Source organism: Pseudophryne corroboree, chromosome 1, assembly GCF_028390025.1.
Source record: "Pseudophryne corroboree isolate aPseCor3 chromosome 1, aPseCor3.hap2, whole genome shotgun sequence".
Taxonomy (NCBI): domain Eukaryota; kingdom Metazoa; phylum Chordata; class Amphibia; order Anura; family Myobatrachidae; genus Pseudophryne; species Pseudophryne corroboree.
Window position 1 is genome coordinate 370,894,035 of NC_086444.1, and position 26,380 is coordinate 370,920,414.

At 46.8% G+C, this 26,380-nt stretch overlaps 1 protein-coding gene across 2 annotated transcripts in view; it reads left to right on the forward strand.

Moving 5' to 3' along the window:
- The window catches only part of RSPH14 (radial spoke head 14 homolog), a 577,555-nt gene that overhangs the window by 451,248 nt on the left and 99,927 nt on the right, over positions 1-26,380 (forward strand). For both annotated transcript variants that reach the window (XM_063913049.1, XM_063913048.1), the window contains exon 5: positions 12,696-12,921. In XM_063913049.1, the coding sequence (XP_063769119.1) occupies positions 12,696-12,921 (226 nt within the window). The remainder of the gene's footprint in view (positions 1-12,695; positions 12,922-26,380) is intronic.

The following is a 26,380-nucleotide window of genomic DNA, read 5'->3' on the forward strand; positions in this document are numbered from 1 at the left end:
AAATTCTATGTTTCTGTGAGGGTTCAGGAAGGGAATTGATCAGGCCACTGGCTGTGGAAGATCATACCATTTAATTTCGGATCTTATCAATCTTGTCCTTGAAATAGGAAGCACGATCTTGCGCACTGATAGTGGCTGGTGGGATTTAGAGTGCCACGGTTGACATCTAAGTCTATGTGGAGTGCGATGAGTAGCTGGAGCCACTTCATCAAGTGCTTTTTTTAGAGTTTAGTTAAGGTGTGATAAAGCAGTTTCAAGAGAGTTGAATGTAGAAATTGGTGAGAGCAGTGGTTGCAGAGAGATAGATAGTTGTTGAAAATTAATAGCGTTAACATTTCTGCGGGTTAGATGAGGCTTGGTAGACGTCAGGGACATTGAGTTTGAAGTAATGGAGGAGAGCATGCAGGTGATAAGGTTGTGATCTGAGAGTGGGAAAAGAGTGTTAGTGAGTTCAGAAACAGAGCATAGTCTGGTGAATACATGATCAAGGCAGTGGAACTCCTGAAGAGTAGGGGAGTCAGTCCATTTGGAGAGGCCAAGAGAGGAGGTTAAATAGAGAAGTTTGGAGGCAATATTGAAATCGCCCATAATGATGGTGAAGATGTCAGGGGATAAAAAGTGAGGGAGCCAAGCAGAAAAATCTTCCAGAAACTTTTTGGGTTGCCCAAGTAGATAGTTGCAACACGCTGAGAGAAAGGGGTGAAAATCTTATATTAGAATATATTTTAAATGATGTAAATGTGAGTGAAGGAACAAGTGGTAAAACTGTCGGCCTAATTCAGATCTGATCACAGCAACAAACTTGTTACCTAATGGGCAAAACCATGTGCACTACAGGGGGGCAGATATAACATGTGCAGAGAGAGTTAGATTTGGACGGGGTGTGTTCAAACTGAAATCTAAATTGCAGTGTAAAAATAAAGCAGCCAGTATTTACCCCACACAGAACAAAATAACCCACCCAAATCTAACTCTATACAAAGAAAAAAAGGGAGACATCTGGGCGCTGACAAACAAAAAGTTCTGGGATATTAATCAATATATATTAGCCTGATCAAGGACTGCCGCTTCACTTAAGAGATCACTGTTAACCTCAGAAAAGCAAATAATACACAACACCAAAGAATGAAGCGCTGTCCAGATCAGTACATTTTTAAAACATAAAACATTTAATATACATTACACACAAAACATTAATCACACGGCCGGTGTATGCCAATTAAACATAATAACATAAATTATATACAACCTAGTGGCCACTCCTGAATCAATTAGCTTAATTGCTGCACTAATGATTAGCAACATGCAATAACATTTAGCCAACAGTTCATAGCATTTGTGTTTACCAGATAAAGATGGTAAAGCTTGAAGATGTTAGAAGCTCAAAAAGCACCAATGGTTAATACCATATAGCAATAATTAACTGACAGTTCATAGCGTTTGCCAAATGATGAAGAATAAGCTTGAAGATGTTATAAGTTCAAAGCATATATATTCATGCAACTTGTTCGTAGCAGAAATTATAAATATTAGTGGTCTCTGTGTAGTCTCTTTTCAGAGATTTATAATTATACTCAACAGTCCAGCGTGGCCACGCTATAATTAAAACCAGCTCAACGTGTCTTCAGACCTGGGGTCTAGATGCAGGGTGACGTCTCACTCCTATTAACTCACACTCCGGTCCTCACGTATAACCGCTGGATACACAATGAGTCTCAGCCGTAGATAGCACTCCTCTCTACGCGTTTCTCCGCCTATGTGCAAGTCGGCGGCTTCTTCCAGAGAATCGATGTCAGTTAATTATTGCTATATGGTATTAACCATTGGTGCTTTTTGAGCTTCTAACATCTTCAAGCTTTACCATCTTTATCTGGCAAACACAAATGCTATGAACTGTTGGCTAAATGTTATTGCATGTTGCTAATCATTAGTGCAGCAATTAAGCTAATTGATTCAGGAGTGGCCACTAGGTTTTATATAATTTATGTTATTTTATTTAATTGGTATACACCGGCCGTGTGATTAATGTTTTGTGTGTAATGTATATTAAATGTTTTATGTTTTAAAAATGTACTGATCTGGACAGTGCTTCATTCTTTGGTGTTGTATATTATTTGCAAATCTAACTCTCCCTGCGCATGTTACATCTACCCCACCTGCAGTGCACATGGGGGGTCATTCTGACCCGATCGCACGCTGCACTTCTTCACAGCCATGCGATCGGGTCGGAACTGCGCATGCGCTGGCACCGCAGTGCACCGGCGCATGGCAGTCATCGTTGCCTAGCGATCACCGCTGAGACAGAGGTGGTCTCTAGGAGGGAGGGGGCTGAATGGCGGCGTTAGCCGACGTTTAGGGGGAGCGGTCCGGCCAACGCAGGCATGGCCGGACCGTTGGTGGAGCGGGCCGCCGCGGCTGCGTGACGTGTCACACAGCAGCTGCGGCCAGCGGGAGCGATGGGTAACTCCTGGCCAGCTGCAGGAGCTGCGCTGGCCGGGAGTTACTCCTCAAATACAAAGGCATCGCCACTGTGCGATGCTTTTGTATTTGTGCGGGGGGGCGGCACTGACATGCGGGGCGGACTAGCCCTGTGCTGGGCGTCCACCCGCATGTCGGAGTTAACGATCGTAGCTTTGCTAAACTTAGCACAGCTACGATCAACTCAGAATGACCCCCATGGTTTTGCCCAACTGCTAACAAATGTGCTGCTGCGATCAGATCTGAATTAGACCGTGTGTGTGTGTGTGTGTGTGTGTGTGTGTGTATGTAAGATTTTGACAGTAATATTCCAACCCCACCTCCCTTACTGTTACCAGGCCTGTGGGTTTGTGTGAAGTGGAGGCCACCACGTGACACTGCTGCAGGGGAAATCGTGTCTGATTATGTGAGCTATGTTTCTGTTATAGCGAGAATATTGAGGGGGGTTTTTTAATGAAAAGGTCATGGATAGATGTTAATTTGCTGCAAACAGAGCTTGTATTCCATAAAGCACATTTTAGTGATTTGGAGGGAGATGGGAGACATGTGATGTTTATAAGGTTTGTTGGATTTATATTCCGTTGTGAATCAGCTGAATGTGAGCGTGGCATGTGGATGGGACCTGGATTTGGGGCGTACTTACCGACATTGCTCGGAGAGGAGAAACAGGTGGGCGGCAATGAGGGCGTGGCCGAGCTAATTGTGTAATTAAGCCCCAGCCACTCACCGGGAAAAGCCAGCGATTGGTCAATATTTGCATAGGGGCGGAGCAAAAATGATGTGAGTAGTATATAATTGTGTCATCAGGTTCCGCCCCTCCGCCGGTCTGTGATTTTGCCGTATTTTTCTTCCTATTCTACCCACTTTACTAGGAAGTGGGCAGAAATCAGTATGGGGTGCCCACTCTTCCGTGGCTGCGGGAGACTACTTGGGAAACTGTCTGTCTCCTGCAGAATCTGGGAGAGGAGGTAAGTATGATTTGGGGAGATTTGCTGCTGCAATCAACTCTGAATTAGGCCCTAAGGGCCTAGTTTAGATCTGATCGCAGCAGCAAATTTGTTAGCAGTTGGGCAAAACCATGGGGGTCATTCCGAGATGTTCGCTCGTTGCCGATTTTCGCTATACTGCGATTAGTCGCTTACTGCGCATGCGCAAGGTTCGCAGAGCGCATGCGCTTAGTTATTTGACACAAAAGTTAGGTATTTTACTCACGGCATAACAAAGCTTTTTCATCGTTCTGCTGATCGGTGAGTGATTGACAGGAAGTGGGTGTTTCTGGGCGGAAACTGACCGTTTTCTGGGAGTGTGCGGAAAAACGCAGGCGTTTCAACGAAAAACGCGGGAGTGGCTGGAGAAACGGGGGAGTGTCTGGCCGAACGCTGGGTGTGTTTGTGACGTCAAACCAGGAACGAAACTGACTGAACTGATCGCAATGTAGGAGTAAGTCTCGAGCTACTCAGAAACTGCTAAGAATTTTCTATTCACAATTCTGCTAATCTTTCGTTCGCAATTCTGCTAAGCTAAGCTACACTTCCAGAGGGCGGCGGCTTAGAGTGTGCAATGCTGCTAAAAGCAGCTAGCGAGCGAACAACTCGGAATGAGGGCCCATGTGCACTGCAGGGTGGGCAGATGTAACATGTGCAGACAGAGGGGGTCATTCCGAGTTGTTCGCTCGCAAGCTGCTTTTAGCAGCTTTGCACACGCTAAGCCGCCGCCTACTGGGAGTGAATCTTAGCATAGTAAAATTGCGAACGAAAGATTAGCAGAATTGCGAATAGACACTTCTTAGCAGTTTCTGAGTAGCTCCACACTTACTCGGCATCTGCGATCAGTTCAGTGCTTGTCGTTCCTGGTTTGACGTCACAAACACACCCAGCGTTCGCCCAGACACTCCTCCGTTTCTCCAGCCACTCCCGTGTTTTTCTCAGAAACGGTAGCGTTTTTTCACACACTCCCATAAAACGGCCAGTTTCCGCCCAGAAACACCCACTTCCTGTCAATCACATTACGATCACTAGAACGAAGAAAAAACCTCGTAATGCCGTGAGTAAAATACCTAACTGCATAGCAAATTTACTTGGCGCAGTCGCAGTGCGGACATTGCGCATGTGCATTAGTGACTAATCGCTCCGTTGCGAGAAAAAAATAACGAGCGAACAACTCGGAATGACCCCCAGAGTTAGATTTGGGTGGGGTGTGTTCAAACTGAAATCTAAATTGCAGTGTAAAAATCAAGCAGCCAGTATTTACCCTGCACAGAAATAAAATAACCCACCCACATCTAACTCTCTCTGCACGTTATATCTTCCCCTCCTGCAGTGCACATGGTTTTGCCCATTGGCTAACAAATGTGCTACAGCGATCAGATCTGAATTAGGCCCTAAATTACCCTGTGTTAAGTAAACACCAGACCATGTATGCTCAATAAACTACACTCCACTGAACAACATCTTCAGAAGAGACAATATCAGCTACAAGCAAGTACTAATCAGTGGCGTATCTATAATGGGTGCAGTGTGTGCGGTGCACACAAGGCCCTGGGTCCAGAGGGGGCCCAAACCGCACACACTGCACCCATTTTATTCTATACTTACCATTCTGGTGTCCATCAGTGTCCATGTGTGGGCCCACTCCTCTCCCGTTGCCGGCAGCGCTGTTAGCGCTCTGAGCACTAGAGACTCTGGCACAGTGCCGGAGTCTACAGCGCATGCGCAGGTCTCCGAAAAAATGGGCGCTGCACCATTTTTTTACAACTTGCCACTACACTCCATAGAGAAGCACATTTTCAAGCACTCTTGGCTTAATGTAAACATAGTTTAAGTTACACAAACTGCTAAATGTGAAAGAGACATTATTAATGTACTCTCACACTCATTAATGTTAATCCAAACAATACTTTAGTGGAACAGCATAAATGATAGAAGTGGCTTTAACACAGGAATGGGTTATGCGGGGCATGGCTTAGCATAGTAGGCGGTGAGGGGTGTGATGTGATGGACGAGGCTTTTGGTGGTGGTGTGGCTTTGCATGCCCATCATTGTAGCCAAGCCCCTCCCTATGCAATGCCGAGATTGCCCGCATTGTATAGCAGAGGCATGGCTATGATGAAGCGATTCAGAGCGAAACGCGTCAACAGCTACCCGGCCTGCCCACTTGGTAAGTGGGTAACAGGGTGCAGGCGAATCTGGGAGCCTTATCCACTTCCCTGGGGGGCTGGGAGTGCCACCTGATTTTCTGGAGCCTCCTGGCCGTTCGGGGAGAGCAGGCAAGTATGCTTTAATGTAGTAGGAGGAGGTTGAAATTTTGATGTGATAGTTACACATTTGCACAGGACACCTCTTCAGATTAATTTTTATCCCCACACACCTAGGTCATACTTGTTAATGCTCCCTGAATGTCAGGGAGACTTCCAGAAATAGCAGCAATCTCTCTGACTTCCTGAAGTGTCTAGCAATCTCCCTGATTGCACCTTACCCCCATTATGTAGCTGTTATATTCTGGGGGGGGGAGGAGAGTAATTCAGAGATACATACATTCAAATGGGATCATCAGTGCCATTTCCCTGCATTGGTTATAAGGTACGTGATCCCTATGGCTACATGCATTTTCAAGTAAGGTTTCTCATGGCCACTTATATGGAACCATTTGTAAAACACAATACATGAGCAAGTCCTGAAAAGTACCAGTGTCATCAACAAGTAGATCTTACTAGCTGCTTTGGGGCTTATTTACATTTGGATGTAAGTCATTTTTATGACACGCCTCTCAGATGTAGCAGTACACGTCCGTGCTTGTATGTGTTACTTTCACAATCTTCCTGAAAAAGCTCACTCCTAGCTTATGGGTGCAGGCATTTGGTTCTTAATTCTGAGTGACATGAATACGTCTTTTCACAGCCATGTCTGCAGCTTTATGCTAAAGCCGCAGCCAATTTCAATAATAGTGAGACGCCCATCTGCAGCGTTTTGTGGCAGTGCAGTTCTATCTCTTTGCATCTTTAGGCGCACCATTGGACCTACCGTTAAAATTTGCACCAGTCCTATGGCAGGTGCAGTTTCTCCGCCTGAGTGTGCTCTTCTGTGTAAGCGGGTGTGCAGCCGCTGTCAGTGACACACCTGCGTCTGCCAGCCACCTCTATGTTACCTCCCAGGAACACGTGCTCTGAGTGGACCAACTAGGTACATGGGCAGGGCCGTCTTAACAGCAGTGTAGGCCCCTGGGCAAAGCAGTGTACTGGGTCCCCTACCCATACTACAGCGGTAGAGGTGGGGGGGGGGGGGTAGCTTTGATGTCCCGTGGGCGGTAGGGGGTGTTCTATCTTCTGCTCAGCATGTAGGACCTGGAGCAGTAATTTCTGCTAATTACTCCTTTACGGCACAGATGGGGCTAAACTGTAGAGGGGGCATTTGGTTGAATGAAGAAGCCCTGGTACATGACTTCCTGGGTGGTAGGGGGTGTTTAATACGTAGAGGAGGGGTGGATAGTGGAGTGGGCTTAATATTTATCATTTTTCAGTGGGAGGGCAGCTTGCTTGACTGCAGATATTTCAAGTTCCTTAAAATATATTTCTTAGCTTTGAATGGGATAAATAAACTAGAGAGTCCCAACTTTCAGGAGATACTGGGGACTTGGGGATCAGAGTTCAGGAGCCAGAGCAATTCACCAACAAAATTATAAAACTGCATATTAGGCGTGTGGAGCTAGAGCAGGGACCAGCTGCTGGAAGGCTGATATCTCTGGTTCTGCCCATAGTAGAGACAAGCTGCCAGTTTCCAACAAAAGGGGTGAGTCACAGCTTTTGGATTATACCCTCAGAAAATATCTAAATCAGACAGAACCCGAGATATCTGGCTGGGAAGAGCAATTAACAGGCTTGGATGGGGACCACTGCTTTCAAGTCGGATATCTCTGGTTCCCCAGGTCCGATTTTAAAATATCTGGTACCCCTGGAAAGAGGGGACCCTCAGCTATCAGCCTAGGGCCCTTATACTCATGGGGCCCTTGGGCAAGAGCCCATTGAGCCCATACGAAAAGACGGCCCTGTACATGGGTGCAAAACCAACTAAGATCCTGTGTGTTATAAAGTAGTAATATATGGATAATGTACAGCAAAAATTCTTACCCTTTTAATTTTTTACCAGGACAGATCATGTATATATGGACCCCTTCACAAAATAGCCCATATTCTTTTTTTTGTCTTTTTTTGATCAATGGAAAGTAATTTTCTTCTCACAAAAAAAACATCTTTACAAATATGGTTTTCTTCTTAATAAAAACAAATAATCCAAATGGATAATAATTTGATGTCCATTGCTATAATGGCAGATTACAGTATGTGTTGAATCTTGCCATATATCGTGACTGTAAATACTTTGAAAGAATTTCCTCTCAATCCATTCCATTCCATTCCAAACTGTGAGAACTGAAAATAATGCAGGACCACGTGTCACTGGGGGTGATTCCGAGTTGTTCGCTCGCTAGCTGCTTTTAGCAGCATTGCACACGCTAAGCCGCCACCCTCTGGGAGTGTATCTTAGCATAGCAGAATTGCGAATAGAAATTTCTTAGCAGTTTCTGAGTAGCTCCAGACTTACTCAGCCATTGCGACCAGCTCAGTCCTTTTCGTTCCTGGTTTGACGTCACAAACACACCCAGCGTTTGCCCAACCACTCCCCCGTTTCTCCAGCCACTCCTGCGTTTTGCAACTCGAACGCTTGCGTTTTTCCGCACACTCCCATAAAACGGCCAGTTTCCGCCCAGAAACACCCACTTCCTGTCAATCACACTACGATCAGCACAGCGATGAAAAAGCTTTGTTATGCCGTGAGTAAAATACCTAACTTTTGTGTAAAATAACTAAGCGCATGCGGTCTGCGAACCTTGCGCATGCGCAGTAAGCGACTAATCGCAGCATAGCGAAAGTCGGCAATGAGCGAACAACTTCGAATGACCCCCACTGATCCCAGTGCCTGCATGTCTCACGCATGCACAGATTTACAAGGCTTGCTCTCACTTGCAGACCATATTGTAAACTGCAGATGTGTATAAATGATCTTGGTACCTGCACATAATAAGAGTACGCTCCATTTAGAATGCAACATGAGAACCATTTTTTAGAAACATTTTTCTTAGAAGCACATAAGATATAGAATGCCATAACATGACAATGAGGATGACTGTATCTTACCTAACCACGGGCCTAATTTCGATATGTATGGTATTGCACAGACTCAGTGAAGCAGCTGTGCAGTGATGTACAACTAATAGTCTAATGCTGCAGGAGGCATTTGAGGGAAAAAGATGGCTACTGACAGCATCTGCAATCCAAGTGATGCATCCGAGGACAAAGCATTGGATCGCGATGGTCGTAGCCCTCAGCCACCTGCATGAGACAAATCTTACTCAGACTGGCCGTTGGAACTCCTCTGCCAGATCCATGAAATCTGTGTCCAACTACGCAAACCCTAGGGGGGCGCATGCACAATTCACACACACCCACTCATCGGTTTTGTATGTAACCTATCAGGTTTACATACAAATCCAAACCAGGCCCAGTTTACAGTGGCATCTAATTGGATGCAGTTAATTTACTGGCTGTCGGAATTAAAATCCAGACCAAAGTCCCGAGTTCCCACTCAGGTAGTGGTCCACGCCACCACCTGAGGGGGAATATAACAGTATGGCGTGCAAAGCTCACCACCAGGCCTGAAGCGTGACGAGCCCACGAGGGGACTCGCTGGGCTCTCCTCTGGGATTCCGGCTTTTGGGATAACAACGCCAGTCTCCTGACCACCAGTATTCCATGCTGGACCCCATCTAATGGCACCTACTTGTATACAGTAACACAAAACGTTGGGGGAACCCCACATACTTAGTAGGTGTCTCCTCCCTTTGGTAGTTTATCGTTGAGGAATCATGCAGAGCTCATGCCCTAGTTCTTCATCAGTCGCCTTGTATTTAGCATCACACTCGACTGTCACTGAGAGAGCTTCCAGGACATAAGAACCTAAGGCTGTCCACAGAATTCACTGTACCATAGATGGAAGGTATGGATGAATGCACCACCTGATTTAATTGACACTTTTCCAGGAAGGTGACATGCACAACAAACCTTCAAGTATTATTGGTTTAATTACCCGCCTCCTTTTGAAGTTACTTCTTTGATAATGTGATGTGTGAGATGGCAATGACCATCAACCATCGGTGGTTTTGAAACCATCAATGGTCTACGGCCGATGGCAAGTGTGTTTTTTCCACCTCCATCGATGGCATGACACAGTCTGATTTTTGAGGCTATGAGTGCACAAAACTCAGCGTTCGATGGCTAAACCATCTATGGTTTTACACCAGTGATTTAAATTGTTGACCATCTATGGTAGAGCATTGCTGGACATCAGTAGTGTGAGGTCTGTTTATGGTAATAACCCAGGTGTAACCAATATGCTTCTAACCAAAGGGAGACATTGTAACAAAGTGCACATCCGCTTTAATAACTCCATCAAAATAACTTAAGGAAAAAAGATATACAGATGCATGAAAGCTCATTAATGTGCACCTGATTAAAAATTCCATACATCAATTATCATCTATGCACAAATATACATACATTCCTCATATTCTAATGCCATCAGAGCCACTTGCTGTTTACAAGAAAATATAAAGTGTTCTCATGCAACATTTTTTTATGTAAGTTTGTACAAAAATATGTGTATTGTATTACTGCATTAACTCTGTCATTACTGTTAATAAATTTAGCACAGCTACGATGAGGAACACAGACATGCGGGGGGACGCCCAGCACAGTGTTAGCCCGCCCCGCATGTCAGTCCCTGCCCCATCGCAGAAGTGCAAAAGCTTTTGTACTTCAGGAGTAGCTCCCGGCCAGCGCAGCTTTTGCGTGTGACGTCGCGCAGCCGCTGTGGCCCGCCCCCACCCCCACCCCGCATGGTCCGACCACGCCTGCTTTGGCCGGACTGCGCCCACAAAACGGAAGCCAAACGCTGCCGTGCCGCCCCCTCCCGCCCAACGACCGCCTCTGCCTGATCGCTGCGCTGCGAAGAACTGCTGCGAGTGATCAGGTCAGAATGACCCCCTATGTGCACTGCAGGTGGAGCAGATATAACACGTACAGAGAGAGTTAGATTTGGATGGGTTACATTGTTTCTGTGCAGGGTAAATACTGTCTGCTTTATTTTTACACTGCAATTTAGATTTCAGTTTGAACACACCGCAGCCAAATCTAAAGGTCCATACACACTGGGCGTTTTTGTCCAGCGTGTATGCACAGCCCAGCGATGTCAGCGGGGGTGAACGGCTTTCCATAGTAGGACGCTATGGAAAGCCGTTCACCTCTCTGTTCATCTGCTGGTAATACAAGCAGATGAACGGTGGCCGCCGGTGATGAACAGCGCTCATTGCTGGGGCATACACACTGGGCGGTTTTGAAAGCAGCTCAACACACCAAAAGTGAGCTGCTTTAAGCTCAAAATCACCCAGTGTGTATGGGCCTTAGCTCTCTCTGCACATGTTATATCTGCCCCCCCCCCCCCCCCCCGTGCACATGGTTTTGCCCATTAGCTAGCGTAGCAAAAGAACCACATTGACTAATTTCCACCAGATGTAGCGTGACAGGGTTAGTAGTAAACACTAAAGTTTCAGTACACAGTTCATATACAATTACAATATAATACTTTAATCAAGTATCATATGCAGAATGGACGGTGTCATCAATAAAAAATAGTTGCATTTATCATGTGAAATACAGATGCAAATTCAAAATAAATGTACTAATTAGTTTTCATTAAATAAGAATACACATTGTCTTCCCTTATAAAAAATCAAATAGGAATCTTCTTTAATGTTATCGGACCAAGGTGGTCATTCCGAGTTGTTCGCTCGTTGCCGATTTTCGCTATGCTGTGATTTGTTGCTAAATGCGCATGCGCATGGTACGCAGCGCGCATGCGCTTAGTTATTTTACTAAAAACTAAGCAGTTTTGCTGTTGTTTGTGCAGCGCTTTTCAGTCGCACTGCTGATCGGTGAGTGATTGACAGGAAAGGGGCGTTTCTGGGTGGTAACTGAGCGTTTTCCGGGAATGTGTTAAAAAAACGCAGGCGGTCGGAAAAATTAGTGAGTGTCTGGAAAAATGGGGGAGTGGCTGGCCGAACGCAGGGCGTGTTTGTGACGTCAAACCAGGAACTAAACGGACCAAGCTGATCGCAATCTAGGAGTAGGTCTGGAGCTACTCAGAAACTGCAAGAAAATATTTAGTAGCAATTCTGCTAAGCTAAGATACACTCCCAGAGGGCGGCGGCCTAGCGTGTGCAATGCTGCTAAAAGCAGCTAGCGAGCGAACAACTCGGAATGACCACCCAAATACAAAATTTCACTGTAATATTGTGAATAGTCCATAGCAGCCACACTAATAATCGTAATAATATCAGTCATTAAGATGCAAGGAAGTGTTAACGCCTAATGACTCAGAGCGTACATATGTTCACATTAGCAGTTTCTGTGCATGTGCAATACAAAAAGTCATTTATAAAGAAAACTCTACAGTCACCTCTACCTCAGCCTGAGTGAACAAATATTATTATTATTACATTTTATTACATTTTATTTATAAGGCGCCACAAGTGTTTCGCAGCGCCGTACAAGGATAGTACAGGGAGACAAAACTTAGCATAACAGTAAATAAATAACAAAAATAGAGTACAGGTAACAAAGAGCACCACAATTCTCAAAACATAATACAGCTAAGATGTAAGTAGCGAGGGAGTAATCATCGTACTACTTGGGGCTGGCAGCCATAGATAAAGATGAGCCTTTACCAGCGGGGAAAAAGCGGGTAAAGATGGTCGCTGAGTAGGAGAGAGCTGCGAATGAAATGTGTCGAGAAGAGGGCTTTGACAACAAGAGGAAAGAGGGCCCTACTCTGAATAGCTAACAATCTAGTGGGGAGGGGCAACAGACAGAGGACATGAGGTGCAAGCGGGAGGTAGCCTGATGGCAGGATGCAAGCAAAGCAGAGATGTTCAAGGCATGAGGCAGGGGGATGGAGGAGCAGCCTAAGGACTAGGTTATGCATTGGGAGGGTATGCTTTGATGAATAATTGGGCTTTTAGTGCCCGTTTGAAGCTTTGCAAGGTCGGGGAGAGTGTAATCTCAGTATGGTGTTCTCCTAAATCAAGTCATTTCTACCCTCTTTTTCTTGCAGGTGCTACTGCTCTTGTGAATGCCGCCCTAGTGTCGCAGCTGATGAGCAAGGTGGACTCGGAGCTAGAAGAGATACAGGAGGTGATCCTGGACCCTTTGCATTTTTGCCTTCAAGCAGACGTTACCCAGGCTCTCAGTGCAGGAGCTGTTTCTATTCTGAAGGGGAAGCTCAGCCACCCACTAGTAGGCATTAGGAGGAAGGCAGCCTGCGCCCTCATGGAAATATGGTGAGACAGGAATACTGCGATTATTTTATGTTTAAAGCCACTAGGGGGCAACAAGTCTGCATGAAAGTCACTTTGTCACTCTTGTTTAACAGCAACATAAATAACCATTTCAGTCCTGTAACAAGATTTCTTTTGAACATTCAAATCCTGTTTTACTATGGGACAGGTTTATTCCTTACAAATTGCGCATTTATACATTGTACCTATGTGAGGTTATTAAGCAGCATTTTTTTTATGCTACCTGACAAAACCATAACAAACTGCTTTGACTAACTATAATAGAATTGAAGCTGCTGATCCAAGATGTTGTAATAATACTCTGTGCACTTTGGGGGTAATTCTGAGTTGATCGCAGCAGGAACTTTGGCCCTCATTCCGAGTTGTTCGCTCGTTATTTTCCTTCGCATCGGTGCGATTTTCCGCTAACTGCGCATGCGCAATGTTCGCACTGCGGCTGCGTCAAGTAAATTTGCTAAGAAGTGTGGTATTTTACTCACGGCATTACGAGGTTTTTTCTTCGTTCTGGTGATCGGAGTGTGATTGACAGGAAGTGGGTGTTTCTGGGCGGAAACTGGCCGTTTTATGGGTGTGTGTGAAAAAACGCTGCCGTTTCTGGGGAAAACGCGGGAGTGGCTGGAGAAACGGGGGAGTGTCTGGGCGAACGCTGGGTGTGTTTGTGACGTCAAACCAGGAACGAAACTGATTGAACTGATCGCAGTGGCAGAGTAAGTCTCGAGCTACTCAGAAACTGCTAAGAAATGTCTATTCGCAATTTTGCTAATCTTTCGTTCGCAATTCTGCTAAGCTAAGATACACTCCCAGAGGGCGGCGGCTTAGCGTGTGCACTGCTGTGAAAAGCGGCTAGCGAGCGAACAACTCGGAATGAGGGCCTTTGTTAGCAATTGGGTAAAACCATGTGCACTGCAGTGGAGGTAGATATAACATTTGCAGAGAGAGTTAGATTTGGGAGGGTTATTTTGTTTCTGTGCAGGGTAAATACTGGCTGCTTTATTTTTACGCTGCAAATTAGATTGCAGATTGAACACACCACACCCAAATCTAACTCTCTCTGCACATGTTATATCTGTCCCCCTATAAAAACAATATCCTTTTCCCCAAAGTATTATGACCACAAGTTTCTGATGCCCTGGGGGAAGATCCTAGAGGGAATGTAGTAGTGGAAGATGCTGAGTATGTGGTGCTGCCAATCATATCATCAGTGACCCATGATAATACGATTGGGGGGAAACATCAATTTCCTAGGCCACTCATTTCACAGGGAAGTGGGCAGGATCCGGATGGCTGGTCTGGGAGCAGGGCCGGACTGGCCATATAGCAAATGCTAGAAGGGCCAATGGCCAGATGGGCCAGTCCAGCCATACAGAGTGGGCTTGCTGAGCAGTGTAGCCTCCGGGTTCAGTATGATCCACTGGCGGATGGGATGCCAGTCCTCAGTATACGAACAGCGTCATCCTGGCCGCTAATATGCCAGCAGCGGAGTGATCACAAACAGTCACCTTGCGAGTTTGCTCAACTCGCCGCACTGCGGGCACGGTGGCTCGCTGTGCTCGCCATAGGTTCTATTCATACTCTGTGGGTGTCGTGGACACCCATGAGTAGGAATAGCCCCTGTGCGCCGGGATTCCAGATGTCGGCATTGTCAGCTGTCGGGATTCCGCCATCGATATCCTGACTGCTGGTATCCTGACAACCGGCAAATTAACTGCATCCCCAGCTTCTCGGTACTCTGCTCGGCCACCTGGCATACAGATAGATGGGGACGTGCCGCAAGGTCAGGTTTCACTGACTCGTGGCACGCCCCTGTGAGCCGTGGATGCACACCTTTCAGCAGTGACTGCTCCCCTCTTGTTATGTGTGCACACGCTGATGTGTCAGGGCTGTTTCATGGCACTTAGTCCGACCCTGTCTGGGACTGTTGGAGAACTCCCAGAAATTCATTAGTCTCCCAGACAGTACGGAGTGTAGGCATGTGTCATTTCGGGTACTGTATTATACAGTTGTTAAGCGTACAATGCTAAATAGTTATTACAAAAAATATATATATAATTTGACCACTGGGTGGTGCTGCTCTATTGAAACATCTGGCTTACAAAATGAGGTTCTGCTGTAGTATTTCTAGAAGTAAATTCCCATTATGCAGAGACAGTGTATTTTAAGCACAGTTTGTTAAAAAAAAAATATCAGAAACTAGTCTTTGAGGTCCTGCACCTGGTGGTTTGAAGAAAGTCTGCTTTTCTGTAATTGTTCAATATGATAAAGAAACATTGCTGAGGTAGAGAAATTATTTTTATGCACAGCGAATGATGTAAAAGTAAAGAACTAACATTGGGGCTGGTGCTGTGTTGGATAGCTTGCGTAATGTAAAATATGCAAACTGGTCATAGAGCTGCCATCAAAGATTGAAACATACAGCCCTATAACTTCCATTACCTCCCTACCTCTAAGCCCTCACCCGACACCTAACGGCCCAGCGGGCGATAAAAGGTGTAGCAGGGACTCCTGGCAACAAATAATAATTTATTTTAAATAAAGTTTTTCTCCCATAGGATTCTAGTCTCTTTACAATTGTAGAGCTTACAAAAACCATGAACATGATACAAATATAGGGTTTACATCTGCAGAAATGAGGGAACCAACATAGCACAGAAGTGAGGCAGCCATTTTGAGTAACCAGTTCCAAGTATTGATCATCCCAGTGGTGACACCAGGGTCGGTGACACCTGATGTGGCCAAGAGACCGCCCTGCGTGTGCCTTAGAAAAAGGGGAATGGCTTCACAGACAGGAGGCATGGTCTAGCTGGGACCCTGCTTACATCACTAACAGGGCGTGTCCCTCACCTGTTGTGACACTTCTTGCTCATCCTACCCATGAAGTAACAGTTGAGGCAGCAATCTTGGGCACACAACATAGGGAACACTGCAATGTATGGAAAACATGACATAATGGTGCGAGCTACAGAATACTAAAGCTAGATATACTGTATGAGACAAGATTCTTACAGAATCAACAGATCAACACATTTGTATCCTACCCACAAAGTACTAGTAAGGTGAGGCAGCCAGTTTGGGTACACTACAAAGGTTTTGGTGGATGAGGTGGAAAATATAGGAATATGTGATTCAAATGAAGGAACTATGGAATAGAATGAAAGGATATAGGTTGTTTATAGTATTACTTATAGATATATGGCTTGTTCATGCTGCTAAAGTACCAGGTGACACAGCCATCATCGTATGTTTCAATGTGCAAGAGATGCAATACATGAAGACAAGACACCACACAGTGGGAAAAATGAAAAGTGACTAATGACATACTCAATCATTCAATAGTTCCTCATGTTGTTTATCCTACCTATGAAAATAGCAGGTGAGGTATCTATTTTAGGGTCACTACCTAGATTTCAGTAGGCAGGATGAGCAACTCGTAGAAGCATGATATACAGTGGGGATGATGACAATTAGCACAGAAGACATGTAAAAAAACAGGGAAGCAGCTATATTGGGTGTGTCATAGTGGTTACTGAAGTAGGTCTGGGGTCGTACTGCAGATGTTTTGTTGATAATGGTTAAGCCTAGATAAAATAAAGAAACAAATTATTTTGATGGTGTGGGCTGAGGTATGGGAGGCGCACATGCATAATTGTGCGAAGGCATAGGGTGGCAGGGTGAGGATCTTGGTGTAAAGGGCCCCATACACTAGAACGATAATGCCCGATTTCAGCCAATTTCGGGCATTCGGGACGATATACCGGGTGAAATCGGGCATTTTGAATGTGCTTCCGATCCGATGCACGTTCCCGTGAGGGTCGGATCGGCTCCCCTAGATCGTTAGTGCTGCACTCGTGATATGTCGGTTCCTACAGGCATGGCTGGGATCGCATACGATATATCGCAAGCAAAATGTACCAAATCATTTGGAATCGTATGGGACCACTCCCGGAAAGCTCCTGGGAGAGTTCAAGGGAAATTGCCTCCGACTTCAGTCTCAGACATATCGTTCTAGTGTATGGGGCCCTTTAGGCCCATGATAATAAACCAAAGAGTGTGTGAGGTCCTGGATGGTGTATAGGCACAAATGGGACAGGAGCCTAGCTGGTGAGAAAGTTCCAGGTGGAGTAGAGTCCCAGATGGGGTTGGGGAGAACCTTTGTAGCTCAAGAATATATTGGGGCACAGGAATGCATGTGCTTGGTTATCAATGATGCTACTGTTGCAGAGAATGGGCAGCTATGACCAGGCAAGACCTGAGGCCTAATTTTAGAGGGTAAATAGATGAAAACACAGGGTGGATAGAGTCTTTGTGTGTCAAGGCAGCTGAAGACTTTATTAGGTAGAATTAGGACAGGTGAAGGGTGCGTGCGTGAAGGCGTGCGTGAAGGGTAAATTGCGATCGCACTGTGTATGCAGCCTAACTGTAAAGAGAACACATTTTGATTGACAGTTAGTGACCAGTAATGGGTGGTAACATGGCGTTGGTGGGCAGTGGTTGGGAAAACGCAGGCGTGTCATGGCCGTTCGTAGGGTGTGTATCTGACGTCAACTGCGAACGCTGCATTCAAAAACATGGCATCATTGATGTGAGTATGCTGGGTCAGCCGCATCTGTCGATGGTGCTCATTTTTTGTGTATGCATTACAATTCTGCTAATGCATATGAAGTTTTGCGAATGCATCGTTGGGCGTCTTTTATCCTTTCTGTGCAACTGTTCACATGCGATTTATAGCAAGAGCAGATTTGTGAAAATCGCCATCTCAGCCTCAGTAGTGATCCATAGTGAATTAGACCCAAAGGGTGTCATTCAGACCCGAACGCAGTCGCATATCTGTATGCAGTGGCTGCATGTAGGTGGTCTGCGCACACGCACTGGCCGCAGTGCGCGTGCATGGCCTTTCACATTGCAGCCGCATCCCCGGAAGCGGCAGGCGTTCACGGGCACCGTTGGGGGTGGCATGACAGGCCGAACAGGGGCGTTCCGGAGGCATTTTCGGGGTGGCTGCGTGACATCTGATTAAAAAATGGCGGCGGCCCATCTGGTGCGCTGCCAGGGATCAACCTTAGTTCGATGCGTCCAAAATTTGCCCTGTGCTGGGCAGCCCGGGCATGTGAAGAGATGGACGCAGATCTGGCTGTGTATGCAGTGATCTGCATCCATCTTTGAATAAGGGGGGTAATTCTGAGTTTTTCGCAGCAGGATTTTTGTTAGCAGTTGGGCAAAACCATGTGCAATGCAGGGGAGGCAGATATAACATGTGCAGAGAGAGAGAGATTTGGGTGTGGTGTGTTCAATCTGCAATCTAAATTGCTGTGTAAAAATAAAGCAGCCAGTATTTACCCTGCACAGAAACAAAATAACCCACCCAAATCTAACTCTCTCTGCACATGTTATATCTGCCTCCCCTGCAGTGCACATGGTTTTGCCCAACTGCTAACAAAAATCCTGCTGCGATCAACTCAGAATTATCCCCAAGGTCCAATGTGCAGAATAACTAGTGTATGACCACCCAGTGCATGTCTTCTTTTAGAAAGAATAAATAATTAAATATTCATACACAAATACGCAACACACCAGAATATGCATTACAAATTAAATCCAAGTAGCTAAATAAAAAAAAATGTGTTTCACTCCCAAAAATATATTGCATATAAATTTAGATTTTTCTTCTTACAAACTAATAATATGAACACAGTTTGTTGCAGACAGTTGTATGTAAAACAATAAGACTAATATAATAATAAAAATGGAGTCATGCCCAGTGGTGCACACAGGGAATAGCTGCCCGCCATGCTATAACACATTAAAGCATGTTGCAGAACCTTTGCGATAGGAGCCTAATCTAATAAAAGTTGTTGGGCACTACCTGCTTCCTCCCCTTGGCAGTGGGGGTATGTTGCCCACAGGAGGGCTAGCCTAGTGCCCCCCTTGCCCAGCACCAGCAGCCACTCAGCAGCACATTTCCCTACATTTTAGTAGTCTTATCAACTTCTTCGTGTTGGCTGCTCCTGGTTGTGTGCTGGGTTACTTTCTGGATCGGTCATCTGACACTGCATCAAGCCACGCCCCCATCAGTGGCCTGACCTTGTGCTTTTTTTGTTGCTGTTGCAGTATTATTGGCATACCTCCCAACATTCCCGATTTTTGAGGGACAGTCCCGTTTTTTTGGGACTGTCCCGCTTTCCCACCCGCAGTGTCCCGCGGTGCAGGGGGGGGGGGGGGGGGATGCGGGGGTAGTTGTGATGGATCCAGTCACTGCTAGCGGTGAATAGGCGCTATGCACGAGGGGCATGCCCCCCTTCAGTGACGGACAAGGGGGCGTGCCTTATGCTTGTGGCATCACCGCGAAGCCACGCCCCCTTTTCAGGAGTGTGTCAAATTTGTATTATTGTAATCATTTTAGTAGTCAGCACTCTGGAGTATACTTGAGTATGACAGATGAGGCTCTTCCTCCCCTGCCTACCCTAACTGCATGTCACTGCCAGAAAATTCCAAAGTAGCAGATCTGTGAGGGATGCCATTAGAAATGAAAAGCAACTGTCAAACCTTCCACTACGTGTGGGGCGAGAGATATTTAGTGCAAACTTAGGCCAGGTACACATCAGGCGATATATCGCCCCAACACGAGTTGGGAAAGTACAGTATATCGTGTACCTGCGATTTCGCACTCCCGACCACCGTTCTATCTGATGCGCTGCATCTCAGATGGACAAACCCCGCTGACGACAGCATAACAGGTGAGTGCAGCATGTAAATATATTTCTCTGACGTCCTAAGTGGATGCTGGGGACTCCGTCAGGACCATGGGGAATAGCGGCTCCGCAGGAGACAGGGCACAAAAGTAAAAGCTTTAGGATCAGGTGGTGTGCACTGGCTCCTCCCCCCATGACCCTCCTCCAAGCCTCAGTTAGATTTTTGTGCCCGGCCGAGAAGGGTGCAATCTAGGTGGCTCTCCTAAAGAGCTGCTTAGAGTAAAAGTTTTGTTAGGTTTTTTTTATTTTCAGTGAGTCCTGCTGGCAACAGGCTCACTGCATCGAGGGACTTAGGGGAGAGAAGTGAACTCACCTGCGTGCAGGATGGATTGGCTTCTTAGGCTACTGGACACCATTAGCTCCAGAGGGAGTCGGAACACAGGTCTCACCCTGGGGTTCGTCCCGGAGCCGCGCCGCCGACCCCCTTGCAGATGCCGAAAAGTGAAGAGGTCCAGAAACCGGCGGCAGAAGACTTTTCAGTCTTCATAAGGTAGCGCACAGCACTGCAGCTGTGCGCCATTGTTGTCAGCACACTTCATAGCAGCGGTCACTGAGGGTGCAGGGCGCTGGGGGGTGCGCCCTGGGCAGCAATGATAGTACCTTATTCTGGCTAAAAATACATCACATATAGCCCCTGGGGGCTATATGGATGTATTTAACCCCTGCCAGGTCTCAGAAAAACGGGAGAAGAAGCCCGCCGAAAAGGGGGCGGGGCCTATTCTCCTCAGCACACAGCGCCATTTTCCCTCACAGAAATGCTGGTGGGAAGGCTCCCAGGTTCTCCCCTGCACTGCACTACAGAAACAGGGTTAAAACAGAGAGGGGGGGCACTTATTTGGCGATATGACTATATATATTAAAATGCTATAAGGGAAAAACACTTATATAAAGGTTGTCCCTGTATAATTATAGCGTTTTTGGTGTGTGCTGGCAAACTCTCCCTCTGTCTCCCCAAAGGGCTAGTGGGGTCCTGTCCTCTATCAGAGCATTCCCTGTGTGTGTGCTGTGTGTCGGTACGTGTGTGTCGACATGTATGAGGACGATGTTGGTGAGGAGGCGGAGCAATTGCCTGTAATGGTGATGTCACTCTCTAGGGAGTCGACACCGGAATGGATGGCTTATTTAAGGAATTACGTGATAATGTCAACACGCTGCAAGGTCGGTTGACGACATGAGACGGCCGGCAAACCAATTAGTACCTGTCCAGGCGTCTCAAACACCGTCAGGGGCGTTAAAACGTCCTTTTACCTCAGTCGGTCGACACAGACACAGACACGGACACTGACTCCAGTGTCGACGGTGAAGAAACAAACGTATTTTCCTTTAGGGCCACACGTTACTTGTTAAGGGCAATGAAGGAGATGTTACATAATTCTGATACTACAAGTACCACAAAAAAGGGTATTATGTGGAGTGTGAAAAAACTACATGTGGTTTTTCCTGAATCAGATAAATTAAATGAAGTGTGTGATGATGCGTGGGTTTCCCCCGATAGAAAATTATTGGCGGTATACCCTTTCCCGCCAGAAGTTATGGCGCGTTGGGAAACACCCCTTAGGGTGGATAAGGCGCTCACACGCTTATCAAAACAAGTGGCGTTACCGTCTCCAGATACGGCCGCCCTTAAGGAGCCAACTGATAGGAGGCTGGAAAATATCCTAAAAAGTATATACACACATACTGGTGTTATACTGCGACCAGCGATCGCCTCAGCCTGGATGGGCAGCGCTGGGGTGGCTTGGTCGGATTCCCTGACTGGAAATATTGATACCCTTGACAGGGACAGTATTTTATTGACTATAGAGCATTTAAAGGATGCATTTCTATATATGCGTGATGCACAGAGGGATATTTGCACTCTGGCATCAAGAGTAAGTGCGATGTCCATATCTGCCAGAAGATGTTTATGGACACGACAGTGGTCAGGTGATGCAGATTCCAAACGGCACATGGAAGTATTGCCGTATAAAGGGGAGGAGTTATTTGGGGTCGGTCCATCGGACCTGGTGGCCACGGCAACAGCTGGAAAATCCACCTTTTTTACCCCAAGTCACATCTCAGCAGAAAAAGACATCGTCTTTTCAGCCTCAGTCCTTTCGTCCCCATAAGGGCAAGCGGGCAAAAGGCCAGTCATATCTGCCCAGGGATAGAGGTAAGGGAAGAAGACTGCAGCAGGCAGCCCATTCCCAGGAACAGAAGCCTTCCACCGCTGCCAAGTCCTCAGCATGACGCTGGGGCCGTACAAACAGGTGCGGTGGGGGGTCATCTCAAGAGTTTCAGCACGCAGTGGGCTCACTCGCAAGTGGACCCCTGGATCCTACAAGTAGTATCCCAGGGGTACAGATTGGAAATTCGAGACGTCTCCCCCTCGCAGGTTCCTGAAGTTTGCTTTACCAACGTCTCCCTCCGACAGGGAGGCAGTATTGGAAACAATTCACAAGCTGTATTCCCAGCAGGTGATAATCAAAGTACCCCTCCTACAACAAGGAAAGGGGTATTATTCCACACTATATTGTGGTACTGAAGCCAGACGGCTCGGTGAGACCTATTCTAAAATATTTGAACACTTACATACAAAGGTTCAAATCAAGATGGAGTCACTCAGAGCAGTGATAGCGAACCAGGAAGAAGGGGACTATATGGTGTCCCTGGACATCAAGGATGCTTACCTCCATGTCCCAATTTGCCCTTCTCACCAAGGGTACCTCAGGTTCGTGGTACAAAACTGTCACTATCAGTTTCAGACGCTGCCGTTTGGATTGTCCACGGCACCCCGGGTCTTTACCAAGGTAATGGCCGAAATGATGATTCTTCTTCAAAGAAAAGGCGTCTTAATTATCCCTTACTTGGACGATCTCCTGATAAGGGCAAGGTCCAGAGAACAGTTGGAGGTCGGAGTAGCACTATCTCAAGTAGTTCTACGACAGCACGGGTGGATTCTAAATATTCCAAAATCGCAGCTGTCTCCGACGACACGTCTGCTGTTCCTAGGGATGATTCTGGACACAGTCCAGAAAAAGGTGTTTCTCCCGGAGGAGAAAGCCAGGGAGTTATCCGAGCTAGTCAGGAACCTCCTAAAACCAGGAAAAGTGTCAGTGCATCATTGCACAAGGGTCCTGGGAAAAATGGTGGCTTCTTACGAAGCGATTCCATTCGGCAGATTTCACGCAAGAACTTTTTCAGTGGGATCTGCTGGAAAAATGGTCCGGATCGCATCTTTAGATGCATCAGCGGATAACCCTGTCTCCAAGGACAAGGGTGTCTCTTCTGTGGTGGCTGCAGAGTGCTCATCTACTAAAGGGCCACAGATTCGGCATTCAGGACTGGGTCCTGGTGACCACGGATGCCAGCCTGAAAGGCTGGGGAGCAGTCACACAAGGAAAAAATTTCCAGGGATTGTGATCAAGTCTGGAGACTTCTCTCCACATAAATATACTGGAGCTAAGAGCAATTTACAATGCTCTAAGCTTAGCAAGACCTCTGCTTCAAGGTCAGCCGGTATTGATCCAGTGGGACAACATCACGGCAGTCGCCCACGTAAACAGACAGGGCGGCACAAGAAGCAGGAGGACAATGGCAGAAACTGCAAGGATTCTTCGCTGGGCGGAAAATCATGTGATAGCACTGTCAGCAGTGTTCATTCCGGGAGTGGACAACTGGGAAGCAGACTTCCTCAGCACGACCTCCACCCGGGAGAGTGGGGACTTCATCGGGAAGTCTTCCACATGATTGTGAACCGTTGGGAAAGACCAAAGGTGGACATGATGGCGTCCCGCCTGAACAAAAAACTGGACAGGTATTGCGCCAGGTCAAGAGACCCTCAGGCAATAGCTGTGGACGTTCTGGTAACACCGTGGGTGTACCAGTCGGTGTATGTGTTCCCTCCTCTGCTTCTCATACCTAAGGTACTGAGAATTATAAGACGTAGAGGAGTAAGAACTATACTCGTGGCTCCAGATTGGCCAAGAAGGACTTGGTACCCGGAACTTCAAGAGATGCTCACAGATGACTCATGGCCTCTGCCGCTAAGAAGGGACTTGCTTCAGCAAGTACCATGTCTGTTCCAAGACTTACCGCAGCTGCGTTTGACGGCATGGCGGTTGAACGCCGGATCCTAAGGGAAAAAGGCATTCCGGAAGAGGTCATTCCTACCCTGGTCAAAGCCAGGAAGGAGGTGACCGCACAACATTATCACCACATGTGGCGAAAATATGTTGCGTGGTGTGAGGCCAGGAAGGCCCCACGAAGAAATTTCAACTCGGTCGATTCCTGCATTTCCTGCAAACAGTAGTGTCTATGGGCCTCAAATTGGGGTCCATTAAGGTTCAAATTTCGGCCCTGTCGATTTTCTTCCAGAAAGAATTGGCTTCAGTTCCTGAAGTCCAGAAGTTTGTCAAGGGAGTACTGCATATACAACCCCCTTTTGTGCCTCCAGTGGCACTGTGGGATCTCAACGTAGTTCTGGGATTCCTCAAATCACATTGGTTTAAACCGCTCAAATCTGTGGATTTGAAATATCTCACATGGAAAGTGACCATGATGTTGGCCCTGGCCTCGGCCAGGCGAGTGTCAGAATTGGCGGCTTTGTCTCACAAAAGCCCATATCTGATTGTCCATTCGGACAGGGCAGAGCTGCGGACTCGTCCCCAGTTTCTCCCTAAGGTGGTGTCAGCGTTTCACCTGAACCAGCTTATTGTGGTACCTGCGGCTACTAGGGACTTGGAGGACTCCAAGTTGCTAGATGTTGTCAGGGCCCTGAAAATATAGGTTTCCAGGATGGCTGGAGTCAGGAAAACTGACTTGCTGTTATCCTGTATGCACCCAACAAACTGGGTGCTCTTGCTTCTAAGCAGACGATTGCTAGTTGGATGTGTAGTACAATTCAGCTTGCACATTCTGTGGCAGGCCTGCCACAGCCAAAATATGTAAATGCCCATTCCACAAGGAAGGTGGGCTCATCTTGGGCGGCTGCCCGAGGGGTCTCGGCTTTACAACTTTGCCGAGCTGCTACTTGGTCAGGGGCACACCCTGGCTGAGGAGGACCTGGAGTTCTCTAACTCGGTGCTGCAGAGTCATCCGCACTCTCCCGCCCGTTTGGGAGCTTTGGTATAATCCCCATGGTCCTGACGGAGTCCCCAGCATCCACTTAGGACGTCAGAGAAAATAAGAATTTACTTACCGATAATTCTATTTCTCGTAGTCCGTAGTGGATGCTGGGCACCCATCCCAAGTGCGGATTGTCTGCAATACTTGTACATAGTTATTGTTACAAAAATCGGGTTATTATTGTTGTGAGCCATCTTTTCAGAGGCTCCGCTGTTATCATGCTGTTAACTGGGTTCAGATCACAGGTTGTACAGTGTGATTGGTGTGGCTGGTATGAGTCTTACCCGGGATTCAAAATCCTTCCTTATTGTGTACGCTCGTCCGGGCACAGTATCCTAACTGAGGCTTGGAGGAGGGTCATGGGGGGAGGAGCCAGTGCACACCACCTGATCCTAAAGCTTTCACTTTTGTGCCCTGTCTCCTGCGGAGCCGCTATTCCCCATGGTCCTGACGGAGTCCCCAGCATCCACTACGGACTACGAGAAATAGAATTATCGGTAAGTAAATTCTTATTTTTGCATGGCCATACACCATATTCTTCAATGTGTACTGCTGCATGATATATCGTTCCTCAGGTCGTCCTGATGTGTACCCAGCCTTAGATCAGTTGTCATGTGATGTGCAGCTGGGAGGATGCAGCAAAGAAAATTCAGAGAATTTCAGTTGCTGACAGATAATCAGAGATTAAGATTGGTAGTTCCGGAATGTAGCCAGGGTTAAACAAAGCAAAAGTTGCAGTCAAACAAAGCCAAGGGGCAAAAGGTTCCTGGCTGGGTAAAATAGTTGGGAGAAGTAAAGTAAAAACAAAGGCCTTTGTCACAGTTGCATTTTGGAAGTGCAACCACCAAATACGGAAGAGACTTACTTGACAAGTAGAACAGGTTTTTTTTTTACCAATGATACAGTGTACTAAGGTACATTAATGAACCGGTTGCAATAAAGATATATCTGTTAAATTTTAAGCCCCAGTAATCTTACATATACGAAAACAGGTTGTTGGAAACTAGTCTGTTCACAGAACAAATGAAGCAGACTTACAGCAGGTGGATACCGGAAAGGAATGAATTACAGGGAATGGAGCAGAGAAGTACTGTATGTGACACATGAACTGACTGAATGCAGGCTGCATAGGAGCAGCAAGGTATGAGGCACAGGCCCTGAGAAACAGCAACATACCTCCCTACTGTCCCGATTTCCGAGGGACAGTCCCATTTTTTGGGGACTGTCCCACCTGCGGGCAACAGTGTCCCGCGGTGGGGGGGGGGGGGGGGTTGTATGGGAGGGGGGCAGTTGGGAGGCTCTGTCACTTGCTGCACTGCTTAGCATTTATTCTATTCACCGAGACAAGAGGGACAGGGGGCAGCTCACAGGGCACTGGCCATGCCCCCATAGTGACGAGAAATGGGGGCGTGCCTCGCGATCGTGGTTTTACCGCATGAGACCATGCTCCCTTTTTCCTGGCAAGAGTCCCTCTTTCTGTCTCCCAAAAGATGGGAGGTATGCAGCAAGGCTGTCTAGGAGCAGCGAGGTATGAGGAACACGAGGTAGGGACAGATTGTCTATATGCAAGCACTCAAGGACAGATGCTG